The 27855-nt window shown below is 37.7% G+C and overlaps 1 protein-coding gene across 2 annotated transcripts in view; it reads right to left on the reverse strand.

Annotated features, from left to right (window-relative positions):
• MAP3K2 (mitogen-activated protein kinase kinase kinase 2) overlaps positions 1-23683 on the reverse strand; it is a 50460-nt gene extending 26777 nt beyond the window's left edge. For both annotated transcript variants that reach the window (XM_051623207.1, XM_051623206.1), the window contains exons 1-5: positions 23321-23683; positions 7752-7821; positions 5396-5514; positions 3971-4011; positions 1438-1537 (exon numbers count right to left, since the gene is read on the reverse strand). In XM_051623207.1, the coding sequence (XP_051479167.1) occupies positions 1438-1537; positions 3971-4011; positions 5396-5514; positions 7752-7755 (264 nt within the window). In that variant the 5' untranslated portion in view covers positions 7756-7821; positions 23321-23683. The remainder of the gene's footprint in view (positions 1-1437; positions 1538-3970; positions 4012-5395; positions 5515-7751; positions 7822-23320) is intronic.
• Between the last annotated feature and the right edge of the window lie 4172 nt (positions 23684-27855).

The raw sequence follows: 27855 nt of genomic DNA on the forward strand, positions 1-27855 counted from the left end.
GTATTTTTGTATCTCACAATATTACAAGTATTTGTTTGAAAAACTTCTCCACTGAAAAACATAATTTGCTAAGGAAGTGTATCAGGCATGATGTGATCCACATAAAACTACTGCAGTCCTCACTGTGATCTTACTTGGATCTAATTAGTTAGAATTAACTTGGCATACATGTATCTTTAGAACAGAGAATGTTATGTCATTGAAGTGCGGTTGAGATCTGAGCTCTATAATGATTAAAATTGAGCTTATGTTTCAGGAGTGTAAATTAAAACTTCTGCTTGTAACAAAGGAACAGCTCAACACATTTAAAAAAAATCTATTCTACTTGTCAACAATCTCAGTTAGTGATGTTCAAATAGAACATTAGTTGAAATACAGTACTTTTATACTAAAAGAAATAACAATGAGGGAGGAAGGTACTGGTAGCCAATAAGTGTACTCGTAAGCTGCAGTTTTAATGCTAACAAAAGGTTTCCAACCATCACAGTTCTAAAAGGTGATGTAACGACTTGCCAAACAGACAAACTGACAAGGAGAAAACCTGCTCAAATGCCTAAAAATCTATCAGAGGAAGGAGCTGAGGCTAAAGCATCTTTAATGGCCTTATCTTCTAACCTTCCTCATCTCCAAAAGCCTTCTTCAAGAATTCTTTGTTTTAAGGATCAGTTTTACAGGAGTGCCTGCTAAGGTAGTGAGTAACCAACAAACAGCAATTACAGGCATTTTCCTCTGCAAATATGCAGATTAGATAGAGCAACTGTGTTGTGCATAACCAAGTACACGAATAATCCTTCATGCGCTTTGCCGACTCAAGGCAAAAACCAAAGTTCACTCTTAAGAATGGATCCTGAAACTGTAAATATATTTCCTATTAATAATTCCATCTCTACTTCTAAGGCAAAGCTGGAAGTAGTATTGATCAAGCACAAGTGGCTGGGCTGCATTAGCACTGTTCCCAAGAACTCCCTGTGAATGATCTACTTTAAGGGGAGCAAGAGTTAAGCCTAGCTGTCCAACCTGAACATTACTTAATGCAGCATTTTGCAGTTACCTAAGATTAATCCTTAAAAAAGTGAACAAGGAAGGATAAATGTTATTTCAAATTTATAAATATGACAAAGCTCAAAAAAGTAAAGACTCTCCCAAAGTCACACACAGGATTGTGACAGAGCATAAAGACAATTTACCCATTCCCAATCAAGTCTGAGACATAACTAATTATAAGATAGGACTCTCCTCATAAAATACTTCATACATCTGCTGCCCATGCTAATTTAGACAAGGCTTACATATTTGATAACACATTAGAAATCTGGGATTTTGTCACATGAATATGTTTTATAACAAGAGTGGTTCTCATTGCTTACAAGAGCAAATTTTAGCCTTAAAATAATCACTGTACAAGTCAGAGAGAATGTAAAAGACAAAGAATATTACCTCATTATTGCTGTAATGTAAATCCATAGTCTGTCCAAAAGCAACTTTAGCTTTAGCTGCAAGATCTTCAAGTTTAACAGGCCTTGGTAACTGCAGAATCCTGAAACACAATTTGAGTTATAAAGAATTTTTGTCCATTACTGATGAAAATCTTAAGAATGATCTTAGAATAAAATTTATTAGAAAGACAACCACAAAAGGCTATGCTTTATTCACTGCCCTCCATATTTTGAGTCATTAAAAAAAGAGAAAAGCAGTGAAAAAGTTACAAGGAATAATCATGCATAAAATTAGATCTCATTATGACTATTTTACTTGCTTGTGTATGGATGGCTTCTCTCTTAACACTCTGCATGCCTCTGGAATCAGAGGCAAATCCTCCGAAATCTGCAAGATTTTCTACTTCAGAAAACTAAGACAATGGAGTACCCACAGCTGACAAGCATAGCCATCTGAATGGAATTACTCCTACAGTGCCCATGCAGACTCATCTGAGGCAGGTAACTAAACATCACCATCTTTAATATACACAACGAATACCATGCTCAAACTGCTAAGTGCATCACTAACTGTCCTTCAGTGTACTCCTGTAAGAATGGTGCAGTTGTACATCAATAACTTAAACTTTAACTCAATGTCTTGTCAAACCAAATAGCCCAAAATGCCTGTAACTGACCTTTTACTACAGGAAACTATTGTATTATTTGAGACTCAATACAGTTAAACAGAGTTTTTAGAAGTGACTAAGCTAGTGAGGTACATTCAATTCACATTGGAAAAAGGAACACTATTTATGAAGCAGAAAAATTAGCAAAGGGTAACTTTCTCTTTTATCAGCGTTTCAGTTGACACACTGGTTAGAGAACAGTATTTCTGAAATGAGGCTAGAAACCAGGCCACTTCAAAATAAATATAATTTTGAAAAAAAAAAAATCTTAAAAAAATCCCCACAACACCAATTCTCATTGTAGTCAACAGTTTGTTTAGCAGGTGTGGAACTCTGCCCATCACTCCGCACATTCGTTGGTACAGAGTGCCACATTCACTATTGAGAGAAATCCTGGAATCACTTCTCTTTTATACTTCTCTTTTTAAAAAACCAAAAGTGAAAAAGCCATTGCACAACTTATTTTTCTTGCATAATTATTTTATCTTTAGATCTACATGTTCTGGGAACAAAAGTATTATAACTCATGCTGAGCAATGAGCCTGAGCTGCCCAGTACCCCTGGGCAACATGCTCAAGTTACTTGGGACAGTCCAAGACAGAGCTCAGCCCAACAGCATAAAAGCTTGGGGAAAGTATGTTTCCACACACTTACTTTATTCTTGTATTCATATAAAATTGACTAACTTATTCCACTGTGAAAGTGAATTAAGATAAACTGCAAAAATGCACTGTCTATGCAGACTGGCAGCGAGCAAATAGTTTTAAATTCACGCTTCCCCTTATTTCATAAAAAATTGCTAGGTAGAATTGTCTTCAGTTTTCAAAGCTTTTGAAGATTTAATCCAAATCACTTATAGCACTCAACCCTTCCCAATGCACTGATACATGTGATGTTCAGAAAAGTGATAGAAAGAAGCTGAAGACTGTTAACACCTGTTTTACCACCTCACATAAAGAGAGGGCACACACTGTACTCAGCATGGATACACACTATGCTCTACTGCACATCACACAAAGGACTGCACAAAAGCAGCCTCAGTTTCATCCTGAAGCAATCTTTACTTAAGGAATTTACCATTTCTGTTGACAACTTGTGTGACTAGAATATTATTTACTTTTTCATTAAGTATTTTCAAAGATCTTATTCTATAATCGTGTCACTGTAGGCACAATGAAGGTTTATACTTTCAGAAAGAGACAGACAAAATTAGCTGTTCACAAACCAGTTCTGCACAGAACTACAGATCAACTTCTATAAAAGCTTTAGAGCAGCCATCAGAGCAGAGATACAGAGAGGTAGAATTTTGCATATTTTAAGCATGTGTATCATTCATCTCTCATATTCAAAATTATCAAAAGAAACAATTTAATTATGAAAGTCTGATATATTTTCCTGTTACAGTTCTCAGATTGGTTCCTCCAAAGCACAATCGATTATTGAGCTTTAAGATCTAGGCTACTTCCTCTGGGTGTTACAGTAACAATTTATTATCATGCATTTATTACGTACATGATGTAGCAAAGAATGTGTTTGCTGGTCTACTTATATTTGAGATCTATCCTCATTAGCAATTATCTAAGTAATTCTTCTAAGCTATAAACATCTATCGGAAGGGTAAACAAATTAAAGATGTTACATGGGACATAATGACAGTAAAATGCTTCTGCATTTATGTATACTTAGAGCCCACATTTTAAACATGTTAATTCTCCTTAAATTGTGTTCATATTGAAATTAAATTTAAGCTCAAACCAAATGCACTCAGATATCTGAAACATTTCAAACAGTTTATCTGAAACTTTGATAGAAGCCCAACAAAATTCTATAAATAATAAAAGACTCTTTGCTGTGTTCCCACCTTACCTTTTTTCACCTCGGTGTTCAAATTTGACTCTAACATCATTCTGAAAGAAAAGAAATAAAGAAACCACTATTAGTTTGTTAATCTCCTTTAATGAAGGTCAGAAAATCCCATTCCATAACCCTACACCAGAAGTAAAACCCTTATGCAGTCTCTATTAATTTTCTGTCCTTTCTGATACACCAAACATTTTAAAAACCTGCTTCAGATGAGGTATCTGAAATAGGCTTACAGTATGTTAAAAATACAAAAAATTATTCTGAAAGTATAATAAATGCTCTGTAAGTAAACATATTGTTCTCTATAAATATATTTTTAATATTTTAACAGATTCAAGATTTAAAATTCAGTGTGGAACTGATTACTAAAGAATTCATCATAAACAGGCAGGTAGACTGAGCTATCATAACAGGTTTTTATGTGCACTTCAGAGCTGAGCCTTCCAGGCTTAAGAAACATATCTGGTTTCAAAACCATTACCATAGAAACCCACACAAGTAATTAAGCCAACATTCATGCAATCAACTTCTGAGTAACAAAGATATCTGTAAATATCTGCAGTTACATGAAAATAAAATTGTTTTGCAAAACAGTAATTTTAAGAATCAAATTTTGTAATCAACTATTGCAGGAAAAAATAATGCATTCAACCAGAGAGATCATATCCAAGTAACAATGGTGTATCTTCCAAAAGAAATACTCAATTCACAAGTGATTACTTTCAAAATTCCAATTCAAACAGAATGACAAACATGTATTCCCTCCTCACCACCACCACCACATTTAACCTCAGAAATGGCTTAATTATTTTTCTTCTAACTTCCTAAACATTATATTCAAATAATTTTGGATTATATATACTTTTCCATCTGTGTTCAGTATCTAAAAAAATAAAAGAGAGCTGAAGAGAACTCACATTTCTGGCATATGAACAAACAAAAAAAATTGAGGCTGAAGATGCAGTAGAGAAGTACATTTTTGTACTTTAAGTATATTTTTGCTCCTGTACTGCCAGTCTTTAGTATGAAATAGCTGACAACTGGGCAAGCTAGCATACCTATAAAATTCATTTGAAAGAAGCATTTCATATAAGAGATGCTAGTACACCTTGATATTTTAAAATACTCCAGTACTAACCTAATAATGAGAACAACAGCAATAATTAAAGAATATACATACAGTGTAAAAACACCCTTATGATCTTCAATTTATCGGGCTCTGTGTCATTTAGGCATACAAAGTGATCTGGTCTGTAATGCCACCATTTCGTTTTGCTGCTAAATTAAGAACATGAACAAAGAAAATGGCAGCACATGTGGGAGACTAACAGCTCATTCTGGTATGCTCACTGGTCTGGCAAGAAAAATAATTACAGAAGTCACAGCAGGACGTTCTGTGTCTCGTAGGTTAGTAAGGATAAAGATTACCTGTTTTTTAGGCGAAGATGACTTTGGTTTTCCTGTTTCTTGCTGAGGCAATACAGGACGACTGGCCTTGTGAAGCACAGCCAAATCCTGCATGATTGAATTCAAAGCTTGCTGCTCATCTGCTCAGAAAAAATACCAGATAAGAGTAGTGTAAATGATTGTTATATTTGAAGTTCATTATTGCCTCGTTTCACAATTAGGCAGGCATTATTCTAAAATCTTCAAGTCTATATTACACTTCAATACATAATTGCCATATTTAAAAAAAATACTGCCATGTTGCAAACCTTATGATTTTATTTATCATTAACAGTGCTTAAGGAAATTAACTGCTTAACCAGCAAATGCATTTAAATGGCAAGTTTAAAAAACTTAAGTCATAACAGTGATTGACAGTGAAAAAAAAAAATAGATCTACTTTGCTCCAGATAATGTCTGTGGAAGAGATGTTATCCAAAATCATACTTCCCTCACCCAGTTCATAATATAAAAAAAAAGAAAGAAAAACACGTGATTTTGAATAATTTTTCCTGTGTCCTGAACAGGTACAGTCATGCACATATGAAGCATAAACAAACTCCCAGAGGAAAACTTCCACTGTCCCAGCATCTGCTGACAGCCCACAGAGGAATTAAAAAAACACAAAGCAAACAAACCTAAACCACCAAAGAACTTTACCAGGGCTGCAAGTACAGGGTTTTCTAGGGCTTGCAGGAGTACTTTGTAAGGAGGAGCAGGACAGTTAGGGGAAGGAGTGCTATGCAGCTTAGATTTCAAGTTCATACAAAATCCTAAATCCTTACTTCAGCTGTGATGGCCTCAGGCCATGCTAGACAAGGTTTGCTATAGAACTGGGATGCTCCTTTAGACAGAAAAGCATTCAGGAGCTCAAAAAACAGTACATGCATCACTAAGGAAAACCTATTTGTCACTAATATTTTGTATTAATTTCTTGCCACAGCAACAGTACTATACTCAACATGCATCTAGAACACTGGATAACAAAATTTGTCAACAAAGGTGTTGATTATATGCTTTCATGCTAGTTCACTGTAGATATGTTTGTTGAAGAATACATTGCTAAGTGCTGTGATCTACAAAAACAGTATTTCTCAAGCACAGACATAAAAAAACTCAGCATTAGAATCACCAAGCAGGCATTCCAGGTATTCAGCAATTAAGATAATTCCTTTTCACTCTACTAAAATATAACCAAATATATTTGCCGTATCAGGAAATTGTAGGGCTTCAGTATTCTAATTTAATAGATTCTGAACAGATCAGAAAGGTGGTCTGAAAATGGGTAACTTGGATCATCACTCATGCTGTCATTATTGCAAACTCTACTAAGATATGAAAATCTATAAAAGCAAGTTTTACTTGCAATATTTAATAGCAGAACTAAGGGATTCTTGCAGCTCAGTTATTCCTTTCTCACACTAGAACACTTCATAACTTGCCACAGTTAAGAAAGTTAAACTATTTTATTGTGTTCTATCCTATTCTAGTGTTCCACAATAAAAAAATAAACTGCTCTTTCAGCAGCTGGTTGGAGGAGGTTTCATTCCCAGTGGTCACTAGGTAGCATATTTCATACAAAGGAAACCAAAGCATTATTGCAAAGCATCTAAAGTTTACTGCATATCCGGTATGACTCCATAGTCATTACTGTCACAGAAAATGTTGGAGAATATCAGTAATCTGAAGAATGCTGTATTCAGCTACTTTACTATTAAGCATGAAGTTAGAAAAAATTTAGCATAACAATGCAAGACTAAAAAAAATACAAAAAAGTGTGTATGTGTTGGTTGGTTTGTTGGGATTTTTACGAGAGCACCATAATGATTACAATACCACGGTCAACTCCTGAAAAATAATGTAGGACTTGAAAAATTGACATCAAATTTAAAGCAATACAAACATGCTACATATTTATAAAAAAAAAAAATCAGACCATCTAAACAGGCCTGGCTTTGCACTGCAATGGCACAAGACAATATGATCAAATTCTTTAACACAGACTTTGTAGGGTTGTGTTGTTTTCACAAGAGCCACAACCATTTAGAACACAGTAAATACTACTCAGTACCCTAATACTACTAATCTCTGTTTCCTATACTTGGATTTTTAGATTACTACACAGTGAGGGAAAAGTGCTATATTCTAATGGTAAGAAACCAAGTGTTTTGAATACTAGCAAAGCAGCTGAACACTGCCTTTCATGCAGACATTACACTGAGTGACACAGCCAAAGCACACATTTCCTAGGAATGGTATGACAATAATGTTTCTGGTCTTCAATAGAAACAAAAAGTATCTGAATTAATTCTTTTTAACCATTACACACAAGACTTACCCATAATGGCAGTGAGCCTGAGAACTTGAAATTCAGGGAAATGGTAGCTTCATCAGCATTATTTTATTTCCTAAAACGCAAAACCAAAAATACACAATTATTGAAGTTGTTAAAGCCATGTAAAACAGTCCACTGTTCATTGTTTATGCACAGTTTTTCTAATATTCTACACATCAAATATGCATATAAACTACAAGTGAGATTGTATATGTAGATATGGCATGTGGAGAAAACTTATATTGTCCCCAATTCCTCACTGAACTCTGAGCAACATATATAGACTTTCAGAAGACAAAAATGCCTGAACGAAATATTCTTCTAGACTTAAGCCAATTTTAGTCTCTATCTACATCCCCAAATGATGATTAGTAATGATAATTAGCCATAAGACTGCTAAATGGGATACCCACTATTTCAGGCAATTAAGACATGATTCTTTTTCTGCAGCTTCCTGAATCTTACAGTCAAAGTTCTGTGTTCAGACTTCCATATACATAGTTCATATATACATAGAAATACATATGAAACTCAAAGCACAATTCAAGAGGCATCAATATGTACTGATTATATAAAGTAGAAAACTTCAATTGCTAAGGTATTTTTCATCAACATTCAAGGGCATTAAACAGATATTACAAAACCACTGGAAGCAAATGCCCCTGGAAGACAGCAGGTATTAACTTGTAATATACAATATACAAGTTATCCAGAAAAGCAGAAATGTAGACGGAACATTTATGAACGAACCTTGTCCATCATGATATTTTAAGCACTGACCAATGGAAAAACCAATAATTAAGGACCAATTAAAATAATCTGTGAGATGTTATTATTGAACTTAACAGGAAAAAAAGATATATCCTAAATAAACAATGAGATTTGTTGTAATACAGGCTACAACAGGAAGAATTCAGAATTTTTATTGCAAGATCAAAGAAAAATACCTAATCTCTTAAGCAGTCACCGTGACTAAGCACAGAGAGCCTATTCCCTCCTCCCTTTTTCTGGCTACAGTGGACCGACCTCTTGACTCAGAGCAGAAAGATCTACCTTACTCTGATAAAACATGATTTCCCTACAAAGTCATTGAAGGAAGTACACCAACAATTTAACTCTTATTTTGTGGTTTGTTTCTGTTTTTTAAACAGAATTTGTTGTCTCATGGTTTAGTTCCTTTCCAGTGTTAACTTGATGCCAGCACAGAGCAACCTGTGGAAACACATGGCTGAGAACAGAGGGGAGGTAGGACAGCTCTTTCAGCCTCAGCCAGTCAGGCTTCCTTATTTGAAAATTTTGCCAATTTTCTAGCTAACAAAAAATTAATTATAATTTTCCTATGTATTTTTGAGCATCTTCAGTTAGGCATCTAAGAATTTCTGGCATGGTGTCTTTTACACACTTCATGAAAACAGCTTTTTTAAGCAACATTAATTTCACCAGTGGAACCTGAAACCTTCAAATTCTGTTCTATTTTTCAGAAGGAAATTCGGACTCTAGAGCCATATAAAGGTCTCTGCTGTATACTGCCTTTTACCTATATATCAGATGACTCATCTGCTATTTTCTACTTCAAGCTCCATAATAACCAATAAGAGATCAGGCCTTTAAAGAAGATCCTGTGGTCCCACTCTGCAATCAGGAATCAGTTCAGCTGAGATAGCACACAAGAGGGCACATTAGAACTAAAATAAAGCTGAAAATATTAAAGTGTTTTCAGAGTTACATACTCCCAAGTCTACGGACAGCCTCAAAACAGCACCTGAAACAGCTTCTAAGCATTGTGGGAAAGAAACTCCCATCTAATGCTTTGTAAAATATTGAAGCCTGCAAGAATGTGAGAAGTAGATCTGGCCTGGGCTGCCTGCCTGACTTCTACTGTTAACATGGTTTCCAGCCACTTGATGCCATCACAGTGGAAGACAGAATTATCTGTTTCAAAAAAATCAAAAACACTTCTGTTGCTCCATAATAGAAAATGAAAACTGTAAAGATAAAAAGAAAGGTATTTGTACTATTCTTCATAGAGGAAAATGGGCTGAATTTTAATTTCTTTGCTGAATTATAGTAGCCAAAGTCACTCAATATAAGAACAGGATGCTTTGACTTTGCACTCATACAAGATGCTGGGAGATCCAGTTTACTTGGTGAACAATGTAGCTAACATCTTCTCCAAGTTCCCCCAGCTAAAAGAATTCATCCTTTAGTATTAATCTGTTGCATCTCTCATTAGAATAATATAAGTTACTGAGTGAGCATCCATTTCTTTTCCCCTCTACTTCCTTCTTATCCCATAGATGAAAAAAATCCACAACAAACTAGAAAAATTAAAATTTCTCTGAATAACTTAACGGACTTTGCACTTCTTCATCTCTTGTAAACAAAACTCTTAAATGATAAAGTATAATTAAACACCAAGTAAGCATCTTAATCTTATTGTTATCATTTAGTGTCACTTAAAAATAAGCTAGCATCTTTAAAATTTCAATTAAATGGGTAACAGATTAAACTTTATGAAAGACTTTACTTTTGTGAATTGAGAGAACACTTCTGTTTAACTGCTCATTTTCATATTAGACTATAATAACAGAGTGGTGGTGGAAAGAGAGTAGAAACAAGCTGACAAAAATCGACATTTCTTTAAAAAAACAACAACAAAACACATTCAGTAGAAAGGAAAAAAAAGCATACCCTAACCCATGGTTACAAAGTAACATTAGTAAGACACACACACACACACACACACACACACAAACATACACAGGGTAGATGAAGATCCAGGACAAAAAGGAAGTAAAACAGAGAAAACAGAGAACGATTCAGGAAAAGCAAAGCCAGCAAAACACAAGAACAGATGCAAAGGTAGAGTAAGATTATGTCAAGGTCTTCCAGATAAACACACACAGCTTGAATTTGAATGTAATTAAAGAACAGATGACAGAGAATTTCAAAAGGGTGATGATGTGATAAGACTAGCAAACAAAGAAGAATATCCTAGCAACAGCATTTTGGCTATAAGGGTGGAGAGATGCTGATTCATATTCATGATTCACTTCCCATCAGCCACTTTCCACAGAGCCTGCAAGTCTTTCAGAATCTGAGAAAGCTGCTGAAGGAAGAAAATATCCAGGTGGAAATTGTTTTTAGCTTTCTCATGATACAAAGCCTAAGGGCAAATAAGTCATGCAGAGGATAATCTATCTAGCTGTTCTAGCACTCTGTGCTAATTGTCCATATGCATACACTTTTCCTATAATAAATGCAACTGGGTTAAGTTGGTTAAGTTGCCTCTCAGTTACTGAGAGATAAAAGTACACAGACACTAGTACACGTATTACATCCCTTCTCATTACTGACTTGGTCATATTCAAAAACTTGTAGGCAAGGAAAAAAAAGCTTTACCCTCATTCAGTGGAGGAAGAAAGCAAGCAGATGCTACATGAGGTGAATACTTACCGAGTCAGAAAGAATGTCTGAGTTCTGCAGAATATTGAGATATGCAGTCTGCAGAAATGAAAGGGTTTCTACAGCATCCAACTTCATAACAGAATTACAATTTTTAAGGAGCAAAACTAGCTATGGCTACAATGAGAGTAATAAACTAATCATACAAGAACAGTAAAGGTCATATATAAGCACTTAAGAGCATAAGCTAGCTTTCATGCTGCCTCATATGTTAAAAATCAGGAAAAAACATACAGGGAAGCAAGTAATGTATCTTAACCTGGTTATGTAAGGTCTGAAAGCCAGAGGGAATGATCATGCCATAAGGCCACAGAGCAGTACTATTCTTCTTCTTAGTTCTCCCTCTATCATGTGCTCCCTTCTATTCCAACACACTTTCTTCGCCCCTTAATTTATCCCGTTAGTGAGATTAATTGCACTAGACAGGATACACTGAAAGAGACCACCTAGTTCCACTGTGCTAGGAAAGACTGGCAAAACGAATCAAGCTCTGCAGCTGATGTCCCACAGCCAGGAAAAGAGAGGCAATGTAGAGTAGCATCTCTCACACGCAGGGCAGTAACTCAGGACTGATCACCTGTCCTGGACTCAGCATCAGATAGAAACTGTATTCCTCTCTGTTTTTCCCCCTAAACCTTCGCTTTTCCATAGTAACCAGCATTTAATAATTTTATTCTGAACTGCTGAACTAAACCCTTCTGCCACTAGACTAACTGCTTGTGACAGAGGAAGGAACATAAACATATCCAATATTCCTTTGCAGAATGGGCACTTCTGGTTTATTTCCTGCAGAAGTACTTGGGTTTATTATCTAAATATCCTGAGTCTTGTTCTCAGTGTATGTAGCGTAGCCAATATACTTCTAAACTTTGCCCTGAATTTCTCACTCTCTTGTAAGTAAACCAGTTTATTCAGAACCCCAAGCTATTCTAACCTATTGTACAGAGACCAAGCAAGCTTAAACACAGAGCACCATGAGCCAACTCTAACTACCAGCATAAAGGGCTTAATAAAACAATAGCATTCAAAGTTAACAGATTTTTTTTGTTAAATAAAATAAATAAAAATGTATTATGGGGAAAAACCTTCAGATATATGTGTTCTACTGAATTTAGATGGTGAAATAGCAAGTGGTGATTAAAAAAAACAGAAAGAAATAGACAGCATCCACTTTTTGTTCCGGTTTTGAAAAAAATTAAGAGGATGCACCCAAATGACAGCCCAGTGTTACTGGAATAGAAATTTCACCATCCACAACAAATGTATTTTTTGTTATATACTTCAGATCAAACATTTTAAATTAAAGATCCAGGGATTTATAAGAGTCTAACTAAATCTCTTCACAAAATTAGTGGTTCTGTTTTCTGGACAATTCCTGCAAGTATTTTTAAATACGCACAAAACAAGAAGATTCTAGTGGGTTGTAAACAGCTAAATAACCAAGAATGATAAAGGAAAGGGTCAAAGAGCTGCATATTATTTATCTCCACATCAACTGAGAGTAAAATAATGTAATAAGCAGTCTGGTTTCTACTATGAAATTAAAAGCAAAACCACAGTAAAAGCCTTGATTCCAAGGATTATTACTGCCAAGCAAAATATGGGTTCTTGAAATGATTAGTTAACAGAACTAGCTAGCTACAGCAATTAACCCTACTTAGGCTTTTCCAACATATCTGGCTAAATATCACATAACATTTTAATTATTTGCTTTAAAGTCTCAATTAACTAACAAGAAGCTCAGTTGATGGATTACAATAAAATACTTTGAGATCCATATTCTTATTTAGGAGAAAACATCAATGGACATGATTTCTAGGGCAACTCCATGAAAACCAGTAATAATCAGATAGGCACAATGAGATACTCAAGTAAATTACGGCAATTAGCTGAAACGTGTTTCAAAACAGTCACATCCAACAAAATGTATTCAAATACAGTTAAGAATGATCTCCCCATTTAATATTAATGTTATTGTAAATATTATTTTCCCCCCATTTAATATTTATGTTTATTATACCTAACAATTGGGGGTTTATGAGCTTCATTTACAGTGTTAAAACTGACAGGAATGCTTTTTGAACTTTAATTATTCCTGCAACCAAGAGGACACTACCCATAATTAGAAGACGCATTTCATGTAAGCCTAAATATTGTGGTTTATTATGTTTATTCAATAAATTGTTTTTATTGAATGCATTTTGACATAAAGACAATAATTTAGGAAATTGGAAAAAAGTTGCAGCTGCAAGATTGGACAGCCTTAGAGACAACTCAGAAGAATTATGAAATCATAATGTATAATTATTTAACAAACGCAAAACAAAAATAAAGAGGGATAATGCAATCCCTGTGTGTATAGAAATGCAGCGTATGCAGAAGCCATCTTGCTTCTGTACATATCCTACAGACACATTGTTCAGTGCAGAATACCAGAAAGACTGCAGACAGCAAGTGTGGGATGGCTGAAGCACCAGTATCTTTATTGCTGCTACAGATGTATCAAGTATCTCTGCAGTGTGCTAACTTGACATTTCTTAAACTAAAGACTTTAGAAATCTTCCTGGCAAGCAAAAAAACTGGGTAAATTTAGGTCTAATTTAGCACACAAGACCACATAGACTTACTTCATCTGTAAAGCTACAGACTGATTTGGTATTTATTTTCTGAAAAGAATGCTTACTAGCTGTACTCCTTCCAGAGTTCACTAATAATAATAAATAAAAAAACAAAACCCACAACAAAAACAAACAAAACACACCAAAACCCAAAAACAAAAAACAACCCCCCAAAAAACAGACTTGCATAAAATAGAACTTCCAATTATGGATTGTGTTCTCCCAGTTACAGGGAGGATAAAACCTCAAAAAGTAGTATTGTCAGTTCTAGCAGCTCATCTCTAAAAGTACTTTGACATGGAGACTTCAGAATGAAGGATCCAACATGTCCAGTGACAAAAATAAAAATTATTCCTACTAGGATTAAACCTTTAGCTCCTGCTGTTCTATAAACTGCAGTTTGACACATTTATGTAACATTTATCAGCTTGATGAACAATGATCTTGACTTGAAAAAGTTAAAAAGCGCTGGAACGTTTGAGAATGCAAGGACACAGTTCTTAAGGATTATTCTCATTAAAATGTAAAGTAGCAGATAATTTAGTTCACCATGAGTTTATAGCAAAATTATGCTTCTGAGATCTCTTAACAGTTACAACGGTATTCACAAAGAGTAACTGTAGTTTAGGAAAGCTAATCTCCCTACACTTCCTTTACAGTTGATAGGGAGAGATAAGCATATTTAGAGTTTCAAGGCACTTAAATGCAAGTCTCCTGCTTTGAATGAACCTCTCCTTTCCAAATGGTATCAAGAGCCTCTCTTGCCTAACCTTTCCTAAACCCACTCCACTTCAAGTAATTGGCCTCAAATAGAAAAGCATCTACTTTCCTCAAAAAGAGCTCTTTCTTCACCTAATTCAAGTTTTACAGAACTTATCCATTTCCTGTATCTGTTATTGCTTCAACAGCAAAGCACTCCTGACAGCTTATTTTTCGACCTAACTGAAGAATTACTTTGCTGATACATCAAGCAACTCTGCCTTGGAAGTTACAATGCTTTCTTAAAACCTGTTTATGATTCCAAGAAAACAAAACAAGCTATTATGAAACAAATATATGCATTTTAAATTGAGTTAGGGTCACAACAGATTAAACTTGTGGACGGATGCCACAATTATACCTTGAAAAATATTTTAGCATTGCCCATTTTGCAGACGAACGTGCTGGCTAGAAATCGACTGCTCATACTCCTCTACTCATATTTTCCTTAAAAAAGTATGTTAAAAAGTAACAGACACAGTTCCCTGGGCTACAAATAACTGCATCACTGTCTCCAAATCACTCTGGTATCTTGGAAACTTATCACCACCACCAAGGTGGAAAGTCTCAGAGCATCACAACACTAAGAACAAATTCCTTATCACCAAGCTATATGCTATATACCAAGCTACAAGCTATATACCAAGCAAAACACTTCTGTGATCACTTTTCCCTAACACACTATATGAACTGAATAACCCTATAAAAGGCTTCTCAAAGAAAACAGATACAAGAAATTTTAATCCATACAATCCCATGAAATATGCACTACTGTATGATTTAGGTGCTTGTGTTTCTCCTTCTAAAAATCTCAGTGGTACTCTCAGAGTAGCACCCACTGCTGTCATTTGCAGGCCTTCTGCTGAAGCTGTCACAAGTGGCATCAATGTTAGTTTTACTCCAAACTCCTGACAAGCAAGTCAAAATATTTGTGAAGAAGGGTCTTTAAGTGACACAAAGAAAACAATTCCCTACTACAAATGTGACTGCATGTCCCCTTTTCCAAGATCCTACAGGAGCAAAACTATTTTTTTTCTTTTTTTTTTTTATCACAGACAGTTTACAGCATATGCTGTAAAACAACACAGTGTACATCTCTTCCTTGTGACAAAATTCAAGGTCACTAAATAAGCCAAAGAATTGTACACAGTAAGCAAACTGAATCTTACCAGAGCTACTGGTATCAGTGATTCCTGCAATCTTCACTACATTATAAATGGAAGACCACACTATAACCAGTGACAAATAAATTAATTCTAAGAGTAACCATTCACTAGAAAAGTAGTCCTACCACAAACCACTATAATCTGTGACCATTATTCTCTACAACAAGAAATAGAGACAAAAAGCAGGCTTCCAGCCCAAAGTGAGTATTGTAAACAAGTGGAGCATTTCAGTTTAATGTACGAGAGCCATTACATACAAATCATCATTCAGATTTTGCTTTTGAGAACATAGGGAAGAAAGCACACCCTCAGTTACTGGAGTAACTAGTTCTAACCTTTTCAGTTTATCTTCCAATTCTGTGACCATGATGGTTTCAAATATGACTATTTTGAGAAATAAACCAGAGAAATAAACCCACTCTCCAAGGATTTTTTTACCACCCACATAATAACATTGTGCATCATTTTTGTAGCCAACAGTTCTCACTGAGCAGGTCTAAATGGTTGAATGTGTAAGATTTTATCCATATTCAGTAGGTACTGGTTTTGAATTGGATGACCCACACAGGCAAACATATCAAGATATTGCAAAGCTATCAAGTAAACAAACTCTTTTTCACTTTGTGCTTTGGGAACCATCTTTAGCTTTCAGCGAACCAGAAAAAAAAACACATTTGAAATAAAGTATAACAATAAAAACCTAACTCAAGAATCAAATGCAAAGTCATGAAGTCAACGCACCCTCATAAGCTTTCCTTCTTTCATCTCCCAGGGCATGCCCCTTACCCGTGGGTATCAAATCATTACAATGACATCTATGATGCTACATAATCATACTTTTCTCTCAAGCAATAAAAATACAATAACCCTCATTAATACAGCTAATAAGGTAAACTAACTACAGACTCAAAAGTTCCAGAGGAAGGATTACTATGTACGTGCCCACATCTAATCACCTGTAAGATTACAGTTCCACTGCTAAGGTTGCATTTCTGCCAGGGAAGCTGTGCTGCTTGTCTACAGTAACTACTGCTTTCCACCTGAACCTTAATGACAAGCAGGAGACCCAGAACAAACAGATGATCCAGCTGAAAAGATTTATGTTTTACTTAACTATCACCCCATCTAACTGAAGACAAGGAAAAAGAGAAGCAGTTCTCACTTTGCTCATAACAAACTAATGGGCTTTGCACTGAAAACTGCCAGTACGCAGAAATGAAAACAAATATTAGGAATTATGATTAAAAAAATCAGTTCAAAACAGATCACAGATCACTGTGTGCCATCTTGAGTATCGCTAGCAGTCCTAGGACCTTCAGCTCCAGACAGGAAGTGGCAGAACACAGTAGTTTCCAAGAAAAGTAAAAGGTACAATTGAAGGCATAGACTGGGCTCCACAGCAGAAAACAAATAGGTAAGCTAGGGCGCTTTGGTTTCAGAAATATTCAGGTGGCAAGAGAAAGTGAGAAAGGGCTACAGAATCATATGAGGAACAGAGAGATGGATTTCTGTATTGGACAGAAATGGATTGTTTGCTCTCTTCCAAAAGATATGTGGCATCAAAGGACACCAGTACAAGCTAAGTTTAAAACAAACAAACAAACAAACAAACAACAACAACAAAAAAACCGCACAAAAACCACAACAGATTTAGAACAAAACATTACTGAAAATAGAATCATAGAACGGTTTGGGTTCAAAGGGACCTTAAAGATCATCTAGTTCCAAACCCCACTGCCATGGGCAGTGACACCGCTCATTACACCAGGTTGCTCCCAGCCCCATAAATAGTACCGGACTGAAAGAATATTCAATGTAGGTATTCTATATGCTTGCCCTGTTCTTACTCTTCTGTAAGCATTCATTCATGCTTACCACTGGAGGATGAATACCAGATCATCTTTTGTCTGATTATGGATTAAGATTTTACCTAAAACTTGTTAGCCACTTCACCATTTCAATTTTCATTTGAAAGTCTCATTTGGTATTCATGAAATTGCAATTATGACAGACACAGAGGCTTAATAGGTATTCTCTACAGGAACTTGCTGCAGTATCTTAGAAAGTAATTTATTACACTATTCACCTCATCCCTGCCTGAACTTCATGCACTTAATGATCCCAGCAGCACAAAAAGCTAACTACTACTTTAAATCCACTCAGTTATCATCAATACATTTTGGAAAAAGAAAACAAAGCAGTGGTTTAAGGTTTGGGGACTTGTCATTCCAATTAATTTTTATTTTTAAAAATATCTCATGCTGGAGTTACAATAATTGTGGCACTGCTAAAAACACACAGTCAGTGCAACAAAAAAACAATTAAATACAGGTTGAGCTTTACCAATCAGTTTTCAGCAGCTAGATAAAAAAACATATTTAGGGTGACAACTGTCATGTTCTTCAATAGAGTATCATATTTTCCTTGGATTTTCATTTGAAGTTTAATTACCATTTGTGCCAGTATTTTAGTTCCCTTTTTTGTTTTGTTTTCAAATCAAACAACAACTTGATCCAGATGTTTTCCAGTTTTCAAACCTTTGTTTCAAGGTAGGACTATAGTTCCCATTGCTATCATTTTGGTAACACTGCATTCCAACTGTTGGCTTTTACAGAACGTTCTCATCTAAATGATTCAAAAATATTTTTGAGGATAGGTAAGAGCTAATCAACACTGACTACTTTAATAATGCTTCCTGCAAGAAACTAAAGGCCTTCTTTAACAATCATATTGGTGCCTGCTTCATTTTTTGTGAAGGCAGCACTGCTGACGGACTCACACAGTTTCTCCCATCGGTGATCTAGTCTCATGTAAATAATTTTATCCATAATTTTTTAGTCAGATAAAATGGAATAAAGCCAGGGAACTCATTGAACACATCTGTTTCATGGCTGGCTCTGCAGTTCTTCCAATAAAACACACCTATAGGATATACTTCTACTACATCATTGGACTGTATGACATCTCAAAATGGCAAAAGGCTTGTTTAGTTACAATAACAGAAGTTACCTTAGCAATAAGAGTTACTTCAAAGACAGTACATACACAAAATAGACGGCTAAAGACACGCTTTTGCCAACTGAAGCCGCATCTAACTCTAGGAGAACTTGTTCTCAATCAAGTTTCCTGTTGTATAGTAGGCTTACATTCAAAAGCCAGAGGGACTGTATGTGCTAGAAATAGAGGCAGAAGAGCAGAAACTGGATACTTTCCTGCAGAATAATTTATTGAGCAGCAATCCTGCTGAGTTTAGAAATGCTTACTATAAGAAAACTAAGCTGAAATAAAGATTTAATTCACTACAGTATAAGGTTCTGTTCTTTGAAAAGGTAACTCACATGCATATATATGAAGAAAGAGAGAGCTGATTTAACAAACGCTAACACGTGCTCCTGCACGAGCAGGAGTCAAGAACCTGATGTTGTTGTAAACAAAAAAACAAAAACAAAATAAAACCCAACCACACCTGCATGCACACACACACCCTAGAATGACATTTTAATAAGGCAGTCACGTTACTTCTGCTGCAACTTACAGAGTTAATTACTCTGCTGGTCTAAGACTTTGGGGAACTTTGAAAAAGATAGAGACAAATCACACAGGGCCCAGTGAGAATTAACAACAATAACAAAAATCCTGAGAAAACACGACCTGTGAAGAAAAGGGCTGTTTGCACAGTTCAGTAAAGAGAAGTATGAAATAAAATGAGACAGAGGAACAGTCTTCATGTGTGCAAAGAGCTGGCACAAAGAGTACAGAAATCATTATCCTGCATGAGTAATAATAGCTGAACAAGAATTAACTGGCTTAACTAGCACCAAGACAGAAAGTTAAGTTAAATATTAAGAAAAGCCTCCTAGCTGTAATGATAGTTGTGTACCAGCTATAAATAGACCACTGAATAGGTGTGGTATTCCCCTCCTATGAGTTTTTTAAGGAAAGATTAGACAAATGTCTGTCACACATGATTTCCATGTATTTGCTTCTGCCTCGTATTAGGGATTGACCTTGTGAAATCCCTTCCATCTTACACATCTTCATTTATCCATATGAGAACTCTTCATTAGTAGTATCTTACTTGAGCTACAAAAGTACAGTCTTTGAAACATCAACATCTGAAACATTTAAATTTTATTATATTGCTGTTGTCAGTACAGTGTTCGTGTACTTAGCACTAAACAAAAGCAGCATCTCTTACTACTGCAGATAATCCAAAGAACTGAACAAATGTTTGAACAGAAATACAGAAACAGAAGCAAGTGAGAAAAAAAATAGTGAAGGACCCAAAAAAAAAAAAGAGGTTGACAACAAAACTTTAGCAAAGAAAAAAAACCCTTTAGCCTAAAAAAAATTAAAATATTATTTTCCTCTCATGTGAAAAGCTAAGTTGCCATTTGCTGGTACAATTTCAACAGCATACAATAATTTGAGATATAGAACTAAACATAAGACTTGGTAAATGGGCAGGAGAAAGTAACATCTCTATTAGCCCCCATACATAACCAATTCCTGACTCAGTTTTTAAAGCACACTGCAGATACCCCTGCTTTGGCCTTGCTCAAGTAAACCCAACTACAAATGACCTCATTAAGCTGGGCTCTAAGCTATGTCATATGTGTGGGTCAAATGTCTCTAGAGCAGCGGTTCCCACAGACGGAAAGCAGTGCAATTCCCTAACACAGAATTCCATTTTTCCTTCATGCACTGGCGCCAAACCTTCTGCAGCTTCTCAAAAAACATACTTAAGGTGGATGTATTAAAAACATCTCAGAAAAACCTACAAATAAGCATGTTTAGCCTAAAAAATCAGAGCCATAAGGTGACTTTGTCATCACTATATTACAAAACCAAGATCTCATGCTAAGATCCAGAAGTGAGAATCATGACTAACACACTGCAGTCTGAACATGTTCCTACTGCATCCATCATCTATTTTGTCCTACTCCTTAGCACTACAAAATACTAGAATATAAAAATAGCAAATAAAGTATTTATTATTTAAAAAAATTATTCTCTCACACAGAAAAAATTATGTGCTTAATAGAATTAATAGATTTTTAAATTTATTTAATACTGTCTCAGTTCTACTTCAGAATTTTAAAGGCTTAAATTTTGAAATTAAGCTTTCAGGATAGCAAACAATTTTTTTGCTAAATGGATGAATGTAAGTAGAGTCACTAGTCAATATACATATTTACATTAGCTTGTCATACATATGAAAATGAGCTCTGCAAAAGACATACTTAGTTATACTCATCAGTCACATTTCATAATGAATTTTTCTCCAACTAGTTGTCTAAACAGAGCATAATGTTAAAATCAAAGACCTAAAAAGAAACTGTTATGAAATATGTTAATTACTCCAAACCAAAATGCATTCCTCTCAATAGATCAGAACACCTGACAGAGCAGTAATCAATGAAAGAAATCACTCTATTAGCATTCTCAAGTTGCATTTTATAAGAAAATACTCTTTTCAGTTCAGGGAACATTCAGTTAAAGAGCCACTGAACAACCTGTCACAAAAATAAACTACATATTATTCACTACTCTTGACTTAGTTTACTGATGTAAGAAGTCAGCCTGCTGTAAAGAGAATATAGATGAAAGACAAAAAATGAAACTTCAGCTTGCTAACACGCAAAGCTTTTGTCAAGAAGTTCTCAATGTATACTTATTAACAACAACAAGGTTTTAAAAAACAGTAATTCTGATTTCTACCTAAATATTAACACTGTATTTTAGGAAACTGTAAGCTCAAAATATAAAGTAAAAACTAAAAATGTGAATTAAATTTGCAGCATGATCCACTTTCTTGCTTTCTCCAGAAGAAAATCTTATTTTCATTAAAAAAAATAAATCTTCTGCATTTAGCTTCAATCACTCAATCAGCTTTAAATTCCACAAGCATGCACAAGATGATTTTCTGAAGAACCACAGCAAAGAACCACTGACAGGCTCTGGGTCCAAATTTTCAAGATTATTAATTTTATACGATAAATTATCTAGTTTCATCACCATAAAGCTAAAAAAAAAAAAAAAAAGCTTCCCTACCGTGATGTGAAACAACAGGACAATCCTCATTATGATACGTTAATAAATTCTACCTGATGCTTGCTCACACTACTCACACATCCTGTATAAGCTCTCACGATTACCAAATACCACATCTATCTTAGAAGCTTCCTCTGACAGTTTAGAAATCTCAGCAAGCCAAGACAAGCAATTCAGAAACATCTGTTTTCTTCACCATAGTCTTCCATTAGTGCCAGGTAAATCACTGACACAGAGTGCAAGACAAACTGTACACAGATTTTTCTCAGTCCGTTTGGCAAATATTACCTTGATATTCTGCTTTATCAAAATAAAATAAAGCCTCGAAAAAAAAAAATAATTAATAATATACAGTCTCATTATCTGAATCAGTATTTGGGTTCAATACATTTCAGTGGCATTCATGATGGAACACAAAGTACAGAGAAGGCAGGAATTATAGCAAGTTCTCATTTTTTAATATATTCCCGAGAAAAGCAGTTATTTAAAAAGCCACTGTAAGCAAAGGCATCGTTGAAAACACAATTTCCTCACACGATATTTGTTATTTTCAAACGACAGTGAAGGTTTTATCCATAGGGTAGGGCAAAAAAAACACAACACAAACCAAAACCAACAAAGAAAACTCTTCTAAGGAATCTGAGATGTTGCACAAGACAAGCGTGTAGACATTAATTCTGCAAACGCTACGTCTTTGCTACACACACAGCAACACATTTCTGAAGGCCTCTTGCAATCCGCAACGTGCTGCATTGTCTGAAGAAACATTCTAGCTAAGTAACATCTTCCCGCATGGACTACAAATCCCTTATTTAAGGCAAGCTTCTATTATCTTCTACCACCTTCTGAGAGGACACTTCACGATACAATACAGCTCAGAAGCGCTCAGTTTACTTTAATGCTTTGATCTTCAGTAATTCCACAGCCGAAAACTAAACCCAAATGTATGAAGCCAGAGAGGAAACCAGGAAAAAAAAATTAAAAAAAAAATTCAGCCTCGTGGGTGCTGCAATGCACCTCAAAGGCGTTAAGGGGAAAAAAAAAAAATCAATAACCTAACATTCACTTTTTCCCCCGACAAAAATATCTGGCGGCATCTGACCTCCATGCACAGTTCGCAGCGCTGCTACCACCGCAGAGCAAGCGAACGACGAGAGACCGCGGCACCGGCGTGCGCTCACGGGCAGGCTGACGCTGACACCGCGATGTTCGTACAGCTCGTAAAATCCTGAAGGTTTTGCCGCTGAAACGTCACTAACGAGGACGCCGCGCAGCCCCAGCGCCGCGGTGGCTGCCCCGCCGCATTCCTCCGCCCGCACAGGGACGCTGCCCCCGCGCTCCCCCCGCAGCCCGGGCACCTCCGGGGCGCCAACGCTGCCCCAACCTCCCCCCAGCACCGGCGGCCGCTCCGACGCTCACTGACAACCCCCCGGCCCGGAACAGGCGCATCCAGGCCGCCGAGGGCCGCCCGCCCCCCCGGCCTTTCCCGGAGCCGCCCCCCGGCACCCACCTGTGTCACGGCGGAGGCCGGGCAGCACCCCCCGCACTGCCCGGCAGCCACGGGCGCGGGCCCGGCTGGGCAGGCGGCGCGGAGGGAGCGGCCAGGTTTCCGGAGAGGAGCCCACCCCCCCCGGAGGAGGGGGGGAAGGGGCCCGGGGCCTGCCCGCGCCGGGGCACGGCGGAGAGGCTGACAGGAGGCACCGAGGCCGGCGGGGTCGCGACGGGCCCGTGAGGAGGGGAGCGGGGACGCTGCCGCCGAGCGCCGGCTCCGCAGCAGGGCCGGGGCGCGGGGAAGGGGCCGGGCTGGGGGATCCCGTCAGGCGTGCGGCGCCGGCGGCCCCGCCGCTGCTGCCGCCGCTGCCGCCGCGCGCTCCGCCCCCCGCGCCGCCGAAACTCGTGACGTCGCCGGCGGGAGACGCCGGGCGGGGAGCGCGGGACGTCACCGCGGCCCGGCGTCACCGCGCGCGGCGGCGCGAGGAGAACGTGCGGCCGCCGCGCGTGCGCGCGAAGAGCGGGAGGAACCGCGCAGCCCCCGCACCGCCCCCGCACCGCGCAGCGCCCGCACCGCCGCCGCAGCGCCCGCACCGCCTCCGCAGCGCGGCCAGACCCCCGCTCGGACCCCCCGCCGCAGCCGGCGCGGGGCTGTGTGCCTCCCTGCCCTGCGCCTCGGCCGCCGCGCTGTGTCAAGCGAGCGTGGTTTCAGCCCAGGCTGTGGCTTTCCCGCCGCTCCGTGACCTGTTGCCCGAAGATGGGACCAGCCTGGACAAGCACTCGAGGCTCTACCCCAAGCAAGGCCTGGGGGTAGCTCTGCGCGACAGACCACCTGGGGAAGCGTATCCAAGAAAGGCACCAGGCCCTGAGTCAGACTGATAAATAAAGAGTCAACATGAAGGAGACACGAGTCCCTCAAAGCTAAGACACTTTGTTTAGCAGTCAGCAAAACTGTCAGCCATGTTCGTAAGACACTTGTCATGGCCAAGGATCTTTAACTAGAAAGTTCAAAAGGTGACCTTTTCTGCTAAATGACAGGGAAACAGCCAAGAAAAATGCTGATGTCGTGTGATGCTCCTGCACCATCAAGCAAGATCAATGAGCCACAGCTGCTTACACAGCTTTGAAAACACATCCACTCCTTCCCTTGGCTTTACATTCAGTTCATGGCCATTTGTCAGTTTTAGCATCTCACACATAGATTTCACTGATGGGAGTAAGGTTACTGGACAGTACGTTTTGAAGCCAGAGTTCCTACACTACTGGAGAAGCTAGCAAGGGTTGTGGAAAATCATTCCCCTTGCCTCTGTTCATGTGGTCCTTTGTGTTCCTGCACAGAGCCCAGAGCACTCGGGGCACCATGAGCACCATCCCCAGCACACCTGGCAGAGGTGGTGGACATCCTGACAGGCATCAGCACTACTGTGCCATAATCCCTAAACCAGAGCATCTTCAGGAGCAGGACAACAGATAAATATTGACTTTGAGATTAAAATGATCTGTCAGTGCCAGGGACCAGCACTTACAACACTGGCTCACACTGAGCTCAGTCCAAACCCAAGAGCGATCACGAGTTACGATACTGGAGCAAAATAAAACTTATAGAAGAGTGTAATTGCTGATATGGAAAAGAAGAGTATAAAAATAGATGTCAGAAGTTGCAATAAAGCATATTAGTTATTTATGCATTCAATACAAGCCCCATACAGGTAATGGAAGCTGGGAGGAGTGGGGGTGGAAATTACAGGGTAAGCACATCTTAGGATAGTCAACTCCAGCAATTGACTGATATCTGGCAGTATGGCTCTCCCTGGGTTCCAGAATCAATACCTCATTGCTGTAAGATATTCTCTCTTACTGATGTATTGCTGGAGGCTAGCAAGTGCCTGTATTAGTTAACACTTCAGCCATAGCTTCTGAACACTTTAAATAGGAACAAAGCAGCCCCTCTCCATGGCCATGCCATCCTCCTACTTCTCCTCCCCAAGTTTCTTTGCCTCCCCAGCACTCCTTCCTATAGCTGGCACTGTACTAGCATGTTACCACATTTTGAACTACATCCAGAAAAGGATCTAGTTAAGTAAGTTATTAATTTTGTATCTTTTAATTGAACTGTGGAGTTAACAAGCAGAGGAACAAGGGAAGCCAAAACGGCTTATTTTGGTAATAAAGTTTGTGGCGCCAGGATATTATAACATGACCAAGAGTCCCCACCAGCAGGAGGGCCAAGATTCTGTTTAAAAATTTAAATCCTCCTTGTATGCACTGAGCAAACAGTACTACTTAAAGACCTTGCTAGTCCTACCCGTCACCATCACTGTGAGGCTGAGGCCAAAAGAGAGCAAGAGCAAATAGTGTGAGAAAAATCCTAAACCACTTCTGGAAGATTCATTACACCTTTCCAGCTGGAGAACATGACTTACAAATCTGAAGCAAAAAGTGGATTCTTTGGAATACATAAGCTATGGTTAGCAGTTAAAGCAACCAGTTCCTTTATCACCCCAAAGCAGGAAAAAAACTTCTGCAGGAATATAAGCAAAGAAGCCAAACAAACTTAATTTTAAAAGGTAACACCTAAGTAAGCTTTTATCTGCAAAAACATTAAGAGATTTAGGTTTAAATAAAAAAGAATTACACAGAAAAAAACAAACAACAAGAACAATCCCATATGTAATTCTGTTTCAATCTCATCCTTCTGGTAAGAAGCTTCATCTCCCCCTCCCCTTGCAACTGTATTTCTTACAGTTCTCTACAAAGAGCAGACAGCTACTGACTTGTCTATAATATGTGAAATGGAACAAAGTATGGGAAAAACACAGTCGTCATTCAGGTATGGAGTCAATTCTCCAGGAGAAGCACACTATAAATGAGACTGGGCAGCAGTATTGATAGGTTCAGCTGCTCCAACCCCATCATGGAAATTTATGAAGCAATTAATTTACCTTTAGGATGCAGCTACATTCAGTAATCCAGAACACAGGCACTGTTTACAAATAAGATTATTCCCCTAATGTCTGCATTACTCAGCCATTTAACACAGGTCTGCTACTTGAGATGACAAGAGTAAACTAGGAGATGCTGATTAGAACTACATGAAATTACACTACCTGGCAAATAGCATGCTTTCTTAAAGGATATCCTATACAACTATTCAGAAGACTAAACATATCCATAAAACCTTGTAACAAGCAACTGTTGCCTTGTGTTTCTTCAGTTATATCTTATGGCAGACAACAGACCTTACTGCAGAATGACACTGCACAGACTATATTCCCTTTAGCAAACTTGATGACTGCTAATCTCTTAAAAGAAAAAAAAAAAAAAGATATTTTTACAACACAGGCTTCATTTTACGCTACCTAAAACCCCTGAATAATGAAACTTCATTTTATGCAAAATAAATACTCTGAATAATCAATATTCTGCTAAATACAAAGAGTATCTCTAAAACATAAGGCAACCAGTTGATTAATAAATGTGAAGTTCTACAATATCTACTCAGACATTACACCAGACAGTGGAGCAAAGTAGCAGTTGATAAGCACCTGTTTATCAGTCATACAAGTATAATAACGGGTAGGCAGAATAGGTGCAGGTTTAACCAAAGGTAAATAATAAAGGAACTGAAAAGAGATTTCTAACACAATGGTAAATGTAACTGTCATCAACAGTTTCCCACACTCACATTCTTCTCTTTGCTTATTACAAGTGTACAGTGCAGCAAACATTTAAGTTTCAGTGTTTGGTCAATAAACCTTGATTCCTCCTAATATTTCTCAGCCCTTTCCCCATAGCTGCATTCACCTCACTTCTAAAATAAATAAAATAAAATCAAGCCCTGTTCTCTGAACTTCAGACAGCCAAATCTTATACAAGTCAAGGATGTTTCTGTTACCACACCCATTTTTTTTTAACCTCTCCATGCCCTTTGATCAACGGCTCTTGTTACAACAGCGTAGGAAGAGTTTTGCTACAGCTGGTATTATCTGCAACATTAAGAGCAGAAACCTAAAACATTCCCACTGCCAGCCACATAACACTGGGCTTCTATCAGGTGCTGCAAGTCTTTTCAAATAATTTTTATCTGTATAAACAGGGACTGAAGAGGTGAGAACCAAAATAAAACACCTGTTCTGAGAATTAAACGTTTCATGTTTTCTCCAGTGCACAAAAAATTAAAAAAAAAGAGGCTATGAAAATGGCAAAACCATCACAGCAGAGGAGTTAGTAAATCAGTATCCAAATATCTAATATAATCTGATACGCATTTTAATATTGTGCACAGTAAGCCTCAAAATACGGGAGACGTTAGTATCATTACTGAGAATAAAAGGAAAAAAAAGCAGAGAACTCTTGATGTTTCCCCTTCTTTCCCCATCTCTTTTTGAGGATGTATTTTCTGTATTCTTACACCATACTCATCCTCATAGTGTTTTAAGTATATTCTCCTATTGCACTAAGCAGCAGCACATTACAGCTCCAGAAATGCTGACTGTCTCAATTTCTTGCCAGGGAAAAAGGCACACCCAGAACAAACCTCTTCTGAAGAACTAG

This window comes from Apus apus, chromosome 6 (assembly GCF_020740795.1).
Source record: "Apus apus isolate bApuApu2 chromosome 6, bApuApu2.pri.cur, whole genome shotgun sequence".
In the NCBI taxonomy this organism is placed as follows: Eukaryota; Metazoa; Chordata; class Aves; order Apodiformes; family Apodidae; genus Apus; species Apus apus.